Source organism: Sceloporus occidentalis, unplaced genomic scaffold, assembly GCF_023333645.1.
Source record: "Sceloporus occidentalis isolate IW3139 unplaced genomic scaffold, rSceOcc1.0.p SCAF_4, whole genome shotgun sequence".
In the NCBI taxonomy this organism is placed as follows: domain Eukaryota; kingdom Metazoa; phylum Chordata; class Lepidosauria; order Squamata; family Phrynosomatidae; genus Sceloporus; species Sceloporus occidentalis.
Window position 1 is genome coordinate 82,901,115 of NW_028316984.1, and position 13,779 is coordinate 82,914,893.

General features: G+C 41.5%; 1 protein-coding gene across 2 annotated transcripts; it reads right to left on the bottom strand.

Annotated features, from left to right (window-relative positions):
* Positions 1 to 6,820: 6,820 nt before the first annotated feature.
* Positions 6,821 to 13,345, bottom strand: LOC149314149 (olfactory receptor 5F1-like). Of its 2 annotated transcripts, none has more exons than XM_089523385.1 (2): positions 13,339 to 13,345; positions 6,821 to 7,743 (listed from the first exon to the last, which is right to left on the bottom strand). In XM_089523385.1, exons 1-2 carry the CDS (start codon positions 13,343 to 13,345, stop codon positions 6,821 to 6,823), a joined length of 930 nt encoding a protein of 309 aa, XP_089379511.1. The 2 variants fall into 2 exon arrangements, with proteins under 2 accessions (XP_089379511.1, XP_089379510.1); XM_089523384.1 differs by lacking the exon at positions 13,339 to 13,345 and adding an exon at positions 8,481 to 8,490.
* Between the last annotated feature and the right edge of the window lie 434 nt (positions 13,346 to 13,779).

Consider the following 13,779-nt stretch of genomic DNA (forward strand, 5'->3'; position numbering starts at 1 on the left):
ACTCATTTTAGCGACCTCGGAAGGATGCAAGCCTGAGTCAAGCTTGGGCCCTTTTGCTGGTCTTGAACTCGCAACCTTGTGGTTTTGAGTGAATGGCTGCAGTACAGGCATTTAACCACTGCGCCACCAGGGCTGTATCTGTAAAAAAGAATTCACCAAAAGGAGCCAAGCCATTTTGAGCAATTGTTTTAATCACATTAGTATTTTTCTGTACTGAAAAACTTTTCCCCTTGTTGAACAGCCTTCTCGATGCGTTCTTCACCTCCTTGTTTCTTAGGCTGTAGATCAAGGGGTTCAATACAGAAGGAAAACAGTATGATCTTATTCACTCTGGTGTCAGTACAGGCGGTACTGGAGGTGAATCACACCACAGAAGAAATGATGGATGACATTAGAATGACAGGAGAGTCAGAAAGCACAGCTTGTGTGCATCACTGAAATCACGAAGGCACAAATATAGTGGGCCCTTGTTATCCACTGGGGTTTGATTCCAGGACACCCCCCCTCCCGTGGATAACAAAATCTGTGGATGCTCAAGTCCCATTCAATACAGTGGCATAGAAAATATATAAAATGGCAAAATCAAGGTTTGCTTTCTGGAATTTATATATTTTAAAGCATTTTCAAAGCATCCCAGCCTCTGTTTGAAGACCTCTAAGGAAGGAGACTCCACTCAGAGTGTAGTGGAGTCTTCTTCCTTAGAGGTCTTCAAGCAGAGGCTGGATGGCCATCTGTCGGGAATGCTTTGATTGTGATTTCCTGCATGGCAGGGGGTTGGACTGGAAAGCCCTTGTGGTCTCTTCCAACTCTACGATTCTATGATTCTATGTGGATGCTTGAATCTGTGGATAAAAAAAACTGTGGATAAGAACCAATAAGGAGCTGCAGGCAGAGCTGGTGGGACATGATGACATTGTATAGCAAGGGTTTACAGATGGCCACATATTGAGCATAGGCCATCACAGCCAAAAGGAAGCACCCAGTGGTCCTAAAGGCAATCAGATTATACATCTGGGCCACACAGCCACTGAACGAAATACCTTTGTTCTCAACTAACTTGTTGATCAGTACCTTTGCCATGATGGCTGAAGAGTATGAGAAGTCTAGGAAAGCTAGGTTGCTGAGGAAGAAGTACATAAGGTTATGTAGTTGAGGGTCAACCTTGATTAATGGGATCATGCCCAGGTTCCCCATCACTGTGATCAAATACATGATCAGGAACACTGCAAATAAAGTACCCTGGAGTTCAGCCTTGTCTGTTAGTCCCAGGAGGGTGAATTCAGTCACTGTGGTAGAGTTGCCCTGAAGCATTTCTATAATGAGCTGATAATCAACTGTAATATACTTGACTGGCAGTTAAAATATATCAGGTGTGTATTCTCTGTCTCTCACTCATTCTCTAGTTTCTTGAGAGAAATTCAGTCAGTGCCAATCAAAGACAGTTGTGGCTTGTTTTTACCTCTTCACATTGGTCCAACTGTTGGTGACTAATGGCAGTTTTTACCAACACACTTCATCTTCTCTGAAAAGCATGATCATAAATGTAACTGAAGCAGCTGCTCACCTCTGCAGGAAAAAGCAAGTCTCTAGTGGCTTCAGATTTAATGAATGGATAGCAATTCCCATTTCCCAAATAACCTATGTATAGAATAATAGAATCATAAAGCTGGAAGAGACCATAAGGGCCATCAAGTCTAACTCCTGCCATGTAGGAACTCACAATCAAAGCACCCCTGATAGATGGCCATCCAACCTCTCTTTAAAGACACCCAAAGAAGGAGACTCCACCACTCTCTGAGGATGTCTTCCACTGTCAAAAAACTCTCACTGTTAGGAAGTTTCTCCTAATGTTTAGATGAAATGTCTTTTCCTGTGCTGTATTTCCCCTATTGTGTCCTCTGCGCCATTTTCCTCAGGTTGAACACCCTTCCTTTTGTGAGAAGACTGAGGAAAAGAAGGTGTTGAGTAGTTCTGCCTTTTCTCTGTCCCTTGTTAGCATTTTGCCATCTTCTTCACATAGTGGCCTACCATTTTCTTCTTTTTTTGCTGCAAACATACCCCCAAAAGGCCATTTTGTTATTCTTAACCTCTCTAGCAAGCCCGAGCTCATTCTGCACTTTAGTTTTTTTGAATTTACCCCTACATGTGTTTGAATTCCTGTTTGGTTACTTCCCAATTTTCCCATTTCTCATACATCTTCTGCTTAAAACTTAGCTCAGTTGAATGTTCTTTAGTCATCCATCCTGGTTTCATGAAACACCTCTCATTTTTCCTCCTTGTTGGAACTGTTTGAAATTGTGCCTTCAGTATCTCCTTTTTGAGAAACTCCCATCTGTCCTGAACTCCTTTCTCCTTTAGTATTCCTGACCACAGGATCACCCCAGTATTTCGCTAAGTTTACTAAAATCAGCTCTCCTGAAATCTAGAATGCATGTCTAACTACGCCTGGCTTCTCCTTTCCACTGTGCAACATGTTGGTGTAATGTCTTCAAAACAGCAGAAAAGTATTTTGATTGACAGGTGACAGCTGTGAGTTGAGGGGTGGAATGTTTGGTTGGTTTAGAGTTATGGTAGAAGCAGCAATGTGGTTGATTGCTGTGCATGTGTGGACTAAGTTTGGAGCTGTGAACCAGACTTTGAAGTCGATTATAAGTAGAGAGGTGTACATACGTGTGTGTGTGTATGCTGTATTATATTCAATATATATTTTAATTGAAGATAAAATCCTTGGGAACATTGGATGAATCAATGGTCTGTGATTGTTTCTTTTCATTGTGAAAAGTGGTCAAAGCATGGCCAATACCAATAGCTGGGGAGTTTTGCTTCTATACTCGTGTACAATGTGTACGTTGTTTTTGGCTGTAGCTGGGTGATTTTTACCCAGACTGTGCAGGGAGTTTGCCTTGTCCCAAATTTATTATTCCTGGCCAACATAACAAACTCCAGGAGCACATGATCACTCCCATCGAACAATCTCACCACTTGCACCCCATTAACCAGGTCCTCCCTGTGGATTAAGATCAGGTCTAAAATAGCTATGAATAACAGTGATATTTCATGCACCATTATGCTTTCACCTCTGGCAGCAGTTATAGAGGGCTAGGCTGCTACCCCCTCTCCCAGTGATTCACAGAAGCTCCACACCCTCAGGAAAACACTCATAAAGATTTGGGTGAAAAGCCTCACCCTGACAAAATGGCTGCCCAGACATTTCTCTCCCTCTTCTTCCTGGCAGGGATGTAATCCACTTTCTGTGGCAGATCTTTTGTTACACTCATTCTGACGTTTGTTCTACTACAATTTAGCAAGGCAACCAGTGACTCCACCATGGCAGGGGCAACACATGCACTCTGAATTTTATTGCTGTTGCTCCACTCAACAGCTGCTCCAAGTTAGATGCTCATTCAGCAGCAAATTAGCTGGAGTGGCTCACTGAACTAGTTGAATCCTATTATGCAGCCAGCAGAATTCCTGGTCAACTTGGAACAGCTGTTGGAGGAGCAGTGGTAAACTCTGGAGTGGATCTGCTGACTTGGTGACGGTAGAGATCCATCAGCTGCCCTTGCAATTTAGGTCCCAAAACACACTACAGAAATAATCCAATTTGAGACTGCTTTAATTGCCCTGGTTCAGTGATAGGGAAGCCTGGGAATTGTAGTTTATTGTGGCCAGAGTTCTCTGACAGAGAAGGCTAAATGTCTCACAAATCTACAGTTCTCAGAATTCCCTAGCATTGAGCCAGAGCAGTTAAAGCGGTCTCAGACTGGATTATTTCTGCAGCGTGTTTTGCATCTTAATGCAAAATCCTGGAATGGGGCAGTAGAGAAACTACTTTAAATGGAATTTTTCACAACTAAAAATTATGGCCTAATTTGTATTTTAAATATATACTCAAAGGTAATAAATCTCCCAAAATATTTCCCATTGTCTTGTTATAAGGGGACACTTTGCATGCAATTTCATCCCATATTTATGTAGCAGTTCTCGGAGTAACCATGTTAGTCTGTTTCAGTATTTTAAAAGGGGGTGGAGGTGGGAAAGGAGTCTAGCAGTACCTTTAAGGCTGATTTGTATTAGCATGAGCTTTCTTGGATTTCAATCTGTTAGTCATAAAGGTGCTGCTTAATTCCCTCCCTCTCTTCCATTTTCATTTTTATCCAGTAGGTACTATCTCATGCAAGGCAAGAATAAATTTTTGGTTTTATTTCTGTAATGACATGCAGAGGCTTTCATAGCCTTTATAGCTTCATATATTTTGTCAGGCTTTGCACTGACCCCAGATAACCTGACTATATTTTGAAAAAGAAGGAATGGATCATTCATGTTTTGGTTTATAGCTTCCTTTAGTTCAGTTGGTTTATGATCTATACATTTTGGCTGTCTGATTTGTATAGATAGCCAAGTATAATATGGCAGATATGCTGAATATTCATTATACCTGCATGCCAAATGTCCTGCTTTACAGATCAGTCCAACAGGGGAAGGGAAAGAATGGATTATTCTGTGGTCCACATTGTCTTAAAATAGTCTGTGCTAGGAAGAATTGCCCCAAGTGATCATTACATTCCAAGGAAACTTTGGGGTACATCTGTCCAAAAAAAATTTGGGGAACAATGTTTAAGACTGTGGGACCTGGGGACACATGCATCATTGGCATGGCACTTTGGCCACTCTGTTAGTAGTTTTTGTGGGGTTTTCGGGCTACATGACTGTGTTCTGGAAGAATTTATTCCTGACGTTTTGCCAGCATCTGTGGCTCTGAAGATGCCTTTCTGGATTTGGGAAGAAAAATGTAACACCTGGAAAGTGTTAGTTAATAGCTGGCATGCTGTTAGTGAGTCATGATGGCATAAGTGCAATTTACACTACTGTAACCCAATTTTTTGTTGCTGGGAGGGTGGGTCAAAATTGTTCCACACAACAAACAAAAGCACCCTATATAAAGTTGAAGGCTTTCATGGCCGGCATCCATAGTTTTTTGTGGGTTTTTTGGGCTATGTGGTCATGTTCTAATAGAGTTTCTTTCTGAAGTTTTGCAGGCAAAACATCAGAAAGAAACTCTGCTAGAACATGGCCACATAGCCCGAAAAACCCACAAAAAACCATCCTAACCCACATTGTCAGTGTATCACCCCCATGGCTATTTCCATGTGGGCAGAGAATGAGGTGAGCAGCAGAGATATGTCTGGCTTTAGCTGGATGCACTGTGACCGGTATCCTTTGTGACGCTCAAGGGTTCTCATCCAGCGGATAATGTTACTGTGCTGCAGCCAGCTAAATGTAAAGAACTGAGCATGTCTTCACTGGTCCCCAGCTTGCTCCAATGACATGAAAATGGCTTTCTCAGGGATTGCCACAATGAAAAGGTGGGTTTGAGAGGGCATCAGAGCTAGGGTTGCCATACCTGAGGACCTCCAAACCGGGAAAAATGTAGGACAAGGTTTAAAAATGTAGGACCTTTTCCCCCTTTTAAAAAAATTTCCTGGCCAGGAAATTAAAAAAAAAGGTCCTACATTTTTAAACCTTGTCCTCCTTCCCAGCTTGGGAGGAAGCCTCGGCCTCCTCTCAGGCCGGGAAGGGGCACGGGGGCTGCCCGTCATCACGGCCATTGCCGCGGTGGCAAGTGGCCTCCTCCTTCTCCCAGGCCCCAGCAAGGCCTTGGAGGACTCCGCGATCGTGGAGCCGCCTCCAAGGCCTGGCTGGGGCCTGGGAGGGAGCGTCTCCGCGGCCGGAGCTCCGACCGCGGAGAGCGCTCCTAGGCCTCAGCGAAGCCTTGGAGGCCCCGGCGGCGTGCGCGGGGGCGGAGGTGGCCGCAGGTGGTGCTGTCCCGGTTTTAGCGCCAAACCGGACCGGGACCGGGTCGGCACCACCCAAAGCAGGATTGTCTTGCCTACAGGCAGGATATGGCATCCCTAATCAGAGCACATATTGCAGCTAAATGCTGTTGCTACATCTTGCTATGCAGAATCTTTTCCACTGTCTTAGGCTGCATCAGCACTATAGAAACAATCCAGTTTGACTTTAACTGCCATGGCTAAATGCTATGGAATTCTGAGAACTGTAGTTTGTTGATGGCTAAATATGTCACAAAACTACAGTTCCCAGAATTCCATTGTACTGAGCCGTGGCAGTTAAAGTGGTGTCAAAGTGGATTATTTCTCCAGTGTGGATGCAGCATTAATTGAGGATCAGATATATACAATCAAATGTACAAAGCCTGCCAAATATACATATTGGAGTCCACACTGGGTTCACTCTATAACAGGCCTGCACAACATATGGCCCGGGGCTGCATGTGGCCCACCAAAGGATTTAGGGTGGTCCATGGGAATGTGGAACAACTCAAGGCTCCTCTGCCAATCAGCCTTCTTCCAAGGTGAGGACTGGCTGGAGGAGGAGGAAGGGTGAACGCTCCCCCCTGAAGGCTCCTCCACTACTGGACTTTCTCCCAAAGAGAAGGCAGAGAAGGAAGACAGGTGAATGCTCATCCCTGAAGGCTTTGCCACTGTTGGGCTTTACTCCAAGAAGAAGACTGGGCAATGGATGAGGAATAGGGGCAAAACATGCCCTGCAAGGCTCCTCCACCACTCAGTTTTCTCCTGAGGAGAGGAGGATGAGAACAGAATTACTATTAATTATTAATATCTATATGCAGCCCGAAATTTTTTTATTCATTTTAATTTCAGCCCCTACCTATTGCCAAGTTGTGCAGGTCTGCTCTATAACATATGGAGGGTTCTGTTTCATTTTATTCCCTAATTATTTTCTTTAATGCTTGCAACTTATTCCTATTGAAGTTGCTAAATTATTTCTATATTTCTTACAAACATATTTTCATTCTCATGGTTTGCCAGAGAGCCTCCTTCACTTCCTTGTTCCTCAGGCTGTAGATGAGAGGGTTCAACATAGGGACCACCACAGTGTAGAACACAGATGCCACTTGATCCCGGCCCAAAGAGTAGCTTGTATTGGGGCGCAGATATGTAAATATCAGAGTCCCATAGAAGATGGTGACTGCTGTAATGTGAGAGGTGCAAGTGGAGAAGGCCTTGTGCCTGCCTTGACTAGAACGGATCTTGAGGAGGGCAGACAGAATGAACAGGTATGACAAGAGTATGATACACAGGGATCCAACGGTGGTGAGCCCAGCTAGGAAGGAAATTATTGTTTCAGTAACATAGCTATCTGAGGATAGAGCTAAAAGGGGAGGAGTATCACAGAAGAAATGTCTAATGACATTAGAACCACAGTATGATAAGCTGCTTATAAAACAGACTGTTATTGCGGCATTTGTGAAGCCAACAAGACATGAGCCAGCAACCAAGGGGATGCAGACTCTTTGAGTCATGATTGCTGAATAGAGCAATGGGCTACAGATTGCCATGTAACGGTCATATGCCATTGTGGCCAGCAGAAAACACTCGGTGCACACCCAGGCAACAAAAAAGTAGAGCTGAGTAAAACATGCATTGAAGGAAATGGATTTGTCCTCTGCTAGGAAGCTTATTAGCATCCTTGGGGTGATGGCTGATGAGTAACAGATGTCAACGACAGACAAGTTCAACAGGAAGAAGTACATGGGCAGGTGAAGCCGGGTGCTGATCCTGATTAATACAATCATCCCCAGGTTCCCTGTTAGTGTGATGAGGTAGATCACAAGAAACATCACAAACAAGGGGAATTGCTCCTCTAGATCTTCAGAAAATCCTAGGAGAATGAACTCTTTCACCATGGTGCAGTTTCCTTCCGGATTTGTTTCCATTTTCAGAGATCTGGTGAATAATATATATTTTTAAAAGTTACGTCAGTAATTCTGTGAATAGTCTTTTAAACAGTGCAGTGTGATGAAACACAGGATTAAGATCTAGATGACAGGCTTGTGTACCTTTGTGCCTGACCACTCCCTGCTCCCCCCCCCCCCACCAATAAACAGCTATAGAGGCAAAGGAGGAAATTATTAAACAGGTATGGGGAGAGAGGGATATAAAATATAAAACACTGCATTATTAAGTGTACCGAGAAGCTGCAATTGGCTCTCATCCCTCTGCAAATTGAAGAGAAGTACAAAGTAATGACAACATTGTTGTTATGCTGCCTCTTTTGCCAACTCTGGGGTTAGGTGAGTGAGAAGAAGACACACCTATCCAGTTGCTTCCTTCTTGCCCCTTCCCAGTATCAGTGACCTGCTATGAGACTTGGCTGCTGCCTTGGGGTAGCAATTGTAGTATGTCTGTGTTACTAACAAGAGGCTAGTCGTGGTAGGAAATTAAATTCTACTTGTATGCTATACAGGTCCTCATTTAGCAGTGGAATTCTCAGGAAGAAGGTAGACTCTGACAAAGGTTGCTACTATAAATGTACAGTTGAGCTTCTCTCATCCAGAATCCTAAAAATCTGAAATATTCCAAAACCCCAAATCTTTTTCATAGGTGTCTGAGATAGTGACATTTTTGCTTTCTGATGGTTCAGTGTACACGAACTTTGTTCCATGCACAAAATTATTAAAATATTGTATAAAATGTTGCATAAAATTACCATCCTTTGGACCAGTACTATGGGTCTCAAGCATAAACAAGATCTAGAAACAAGAAGTAATAATATATGTAGGGCCGAAACATCTTGATCTCAGAAGCTTAGTAGCATGAGGCTTGCTTATTATGTGGATGGGGGACCATCAAGAAATACCAGGTGATGTAGGCTATATTTCAGAGGAAGGAACTGGAAAAAACACCCCTGAGTACTCCTTGCTTGAGAAAACCCTATGAAATACATGGGGCCATCATAAGTTGACAGGCAGCTTGAAGGCACATATTTGCACAGAGAGTTAATCACTCACATAATCTCAAAAACAAGCTATACAATATAATATTAAGTTAAATTAAATATAAACATTAAATTAAAATATTATTTAAATCTGAACTCAGTGGCAATTCCTGGCATCCATCTCAGTGGGCATGGGTCCACACTTTGAAGCAACTTTTCAAAGGGCTGAACTTATTTCAGGAATAGGCTTCACTAGGCTGGAATTACAGTTTACCATAAAATATAAAATAGAAAACACTACATTGTTACCTTAAGTGCACTGGTGCATTGTTTTAAGCCTACCTGTATTCTTATGCGCTTTTAACATTTTTACTCTTATCCTGTTATGTGTACATAACTTCATCTGTTAATTCCTATATCTTTATTGTTGACATGTAACATTGGCAGATAGCTCCTACCCTTTTATATACCTTGATTACCCCCCCAACACACATTTCTTATTATTAATTCCATTTTTATAAATTACATGGATCTGAATTAATTCGTCATTGTAGAAAAGTCTCTTGCTTTTCCATTAAATTATAGATTTGGGATGAGGATGATAATGTTCAATATTCAAATAGCACTTCACATGCATTACCGATTTGTATCATTTATCTGCTTACTAGTCACCATTCCACATAAGCACACATGACATACATTGAAAATGAAAAGTCTAGACTAACCTTACATTCTGAAAGAGATCCATGTTAGGTCAGAAATGAGGGGCTTCAGGTTGTGAAAAATGAGGCTGCTGGAAGGATGCTCTACTCTGGATTTATTTCTAGATTGGGGCTGTGGTCTTATTTGTGAATTGGCAAGACTTGTAAATTTACATAAACTGTACACTCTGCACTCACAGAACTACATCACCAGAAACAACCCATAAGATACATAATATACCATTACAATTATATATAAAAAGTAGCTAATTTCCATTAGACAGTGTGGAAAATAGAAATAAGAGGCTGCCAGTTTGAAGAATGCTGGTACAGAGGAGCTAAAAGGAAAGAGAAAAACTTACATAAATATTATAAAATAGAAATATACATTCACTGAGCTTTTCAGATAGCCAGATCTACTTTAGTAGTCTGTTAAAGCTAAAAGTTATGAAACTCAGATAAAGAAAAAATATGAGGTCTTGATGATATCTCAGTATTTAACCAGGTATTTGGGCCTTCTGCATGAGGTTTGTTTTGCCAACCTTAAGGGAGACTCCTGGAGTGCCAAACATGCTTCTTCCTCAGGGAATAAAAGAAACTATGCAGCACAAGAGAAGGCTGATGGCAATTAATTCCCAAGATCATTGATTATTAGGTCTGAATTCTTGGAGGTAGAATTGAAATGTCACCTATGTTTGCACACCTATGGAATTGTACTAACTAAAAGGAATCAAATCCCTTGTGTTTGAGTTGTCAGTGGAATAACACAGAGGCCTGCCTTCTCCCTGAGATGCTGAAATCTCCTCCAGTAGTCTACTACCCAGTCTGCTTAATATGGCCACATTCTCACAAACTCTTGGAGGTGAATAATAGAACCAGTTTATGAGCCCAATTACCCTGAACAACTTCAGCCTCTTGTTTATCTGTTCATGGTTGACTGTTGCTGGCACATTATATGAGTCGTGCATTCCTATTCTTATTTTATTTATTTATTTATAAAATGTGTCCTGAATAGCTTTCTTTATCAAAGGCCATTGGTCAAGAAGGCAAAATGGCATCCAATATACCTCAAATGACAGCCAGTGTGGTGTAGTGGTTTGAGCATTAGACTATAATTCTGGGAATCAGGGTTCCGTTCTCTGTTTGGCCATGGAAACTCACTGGGTGACCTTGGGAAAGTCATACATGGCCACAGAAAACCTCATGATAGGTTCACCTTAGGACTGCCATAAGTCAGAAATGACTCAAAGGTTTTTTTTAAAAAACCCCAAATATCAATTTTTGCTCAATCAACTAAAGTTTTAAATATAAAGAAATTTTAGTTGTTGAAGCAAGGACAATTTTTCATTATTTGATTTGAACAGGATGATCTTATTCTGCATTCTGTTCTGTCAGATAAAATTTAATATTTTCCAACAAATATTTTAAAACTAGACATATTGGTTTTAGTTTTTCTGACAATGTAATTGATGGCTGCAGCACAACAGGAGTTGCCCAGAATCCTTAGGATAGCCAGTTTTTGTTGTCCAGGTGTAGGTTGTTACAGAATTCCATTGCACATTAGTCATGTGCAATGACTAAAACAGTGAGTTATAATGGCATAAATTGGACTTATGCCAATGTAACTCACTAAAAGGATACCAGCCAGCCTTTTTAAAAGCCTCATTTGGTGCCACTGGAAGGAGAGCTAGAAGGCCTTCTTACCATGGGTGTCTTTGTGTCCATGTGGAGCTACAGCATTGGGGAACACCTCCCTGATAAGCAATGAATCATCTCCCATGCTCCGTGGAGGCTTTTATAAGCCTCTCTCCACTGGTGGCAACGGAGATATTTTTGAAGTGCAAGAAACTGCTTAGGGAAAATGTGTGTATGAATGTATATTTATTTTGATGAGAATTTGTGTGTTAGTGGAATTTGGGTATTCATGTCGGAGGCCACATGTCAGTGGTCCATCCTAAAGTGTTACCCTAAACATTATGGACATACATCCCTTGGTGTGCTTGTCTAGTAGCAATCTGGTTCTCAGGCCAACAATGGCGTTTTACAGAGCGCCCAAAACGGAGCTCTGTCAACGCCGCTGGTTGCTGTGTCTGAGAACTGCAGCAGACAAACCAGGCGATTCCCGGACGCAACAAAAAAGAAACTGCAAAATGCAGCTTCTTTTTGCGCCGGGGAAATGGCGCCGCAAGTGGCATCAAGATGGCGACATCAAGATGGCGGCGCCTGTGTAGAATGGGCGCCGCCATTTTGTACATGCCAAGCACGTACTAGGGTTAGGGGCATCCGGAAAGGACACTCCTTTCTAACCCTAGTACGTGTGTGGCACGTACTTTTTGCCCGTGCGTTTCCCAGCCAGTGGAAGGATGCATTTCCAAGGAGCAACCCTTCATCCAGGCAGCTTCAATGTGAGGTCTTGAATCAGACCCACTTGCTCCAGTTTTCCTGCCAAGTAGCTGACCATTAAAAAGAAATTTCTGTGCACATAGGCCAGCTGACTTCTGTTTGATCAGAGTCCAAGAGGTAGGAAAGGTATTTTCAAAACAACAGTTATAGTTCCAAGGCCCCAGAATAGTTATAGCTGTAATTTTGAAAAGTAATGACTTTACTTTCCTATTCTTCAAAATTAACTAAAATAGTTGCTGCTGTTGGTGTTGTGTGCCTTCAAATTGCTTCTGACATATGGGGATCCTAAGGCTGGTGTCCAGAGTGGTAGTCCAACACTCAAATCACTACACCATGCTGGCTCTCACTACCTACCAGTAGTATTGAGGTCTGCATGTTGTGTTCCTTATATAAAAAATTGTTTCAAACCCATCCTCAGATTATAAAAATTCCCATAATATTGCATAGATTATCAGTGTAACAATTATTATTTATTATACTGAAACGATGCCTTTTCAGAAGCAAATCTCAGTCATTTGGGTATAAGTCAACAATCACTTTAGGTGAGTTTGCTATAACTGACAATTACTGTCATTTTAAATATTGTATTCAAGACATATGCAAGAGTTCTGTCAATATACTACAATAGCATCTAGCTGGTAAAAATTCAGCTAGGAAAAGAAAGAGCTATAAATAGAGAAGAATTATTCTACTTGACTCTCAGTTATGCATAAGTGCTGAAGATAGCTGCATGTTGTCATTTGTTCAGGGCTCTTTTTGTGAATGGAAGCCTGAGATACAATGTATTTAATTTTATGATTGTTATTAATTCAGTTTTGTGGAATTATGAAACAATGCAAAAGTGAAAAGTGAAAAAAATCAGTGTGAGAAAAATACTTTTGGAGCAATAATCCCAGAACCCCAAATCTAGCATAATCTGTGGGAATGAGTTGTAGTCAAACACTCCCCCCTAACTTTTCCAATATCTGAAATAGTTATGTCCTAAGAGGTCAGCATGGTGATTTCCATTACTCCCATAAAATAATATGTAGAAGGTATGGAGCTGTGAATCTTTGATTAGTGGAGGATAGAGTAATAGAATGCTGACCCCTTAACATTTCCTAGCCTGGTACTCAGAGAGCTTTAAAAAGAGTTTTTAAAAAACATGCATTAAATATGTTTTATGTATATTGCTTAAAATTTTTAGAAGTCTCCCTGGGTTTATGAAGACAATTTCTTTTGATTGAAAAGACTATGCACAGTCTTAGAATGTCACTAGATGTCACCAGAGATCCATCTGTTTTAGGTTAGTGCAGTGCTGTTTGCAATTTAGAAATGGAACAGGATTTGTGAACAATCTGAGTGGTGAAGGTCTCATTCACACTACATAATAAACCAGTTTTTGGGTCAAATTGATGAAGTGAGTTGGTGCCAAATAGATATTCACACTATTTAAACCGCAATTGAATCTGCCCATTTCAATTTACTCTACTTCGCATTCACATTCATCAATAGGATTGAATCAAAATGGAGTTGTGTCATGGGGTGACCGTGCTGCAGGGAACCAAATCCAGTCGACAGCACTTTCACACTTGTGCTGAATCAGTTCATTTAAAATGATGTGGGGAATGCTCCGGATTAGGAAGAACCAGTTTAACTGGGTTTAGTGCAGCGCCCGCCCAGGAAACCATGTCAGAAATTTGGTGGAAGTGAGAACAAGGGCCCTTTAAACTGGTTTACACTGGTTTGAAAACCAGTTAATTATGTAGTGTGAATGAGGCTACAGTGATTATATTTCTGACAAGTAAAACCCCTTTTCAGTACCTTCCTGTTTTCTGAAGCCAGGCATACAAACTTTACCTGAGTGTAAGTCTCACAAAATAAACATGAATAGGATTGCACTAGTGATTCTGAATAGATGCAAGAACAGATG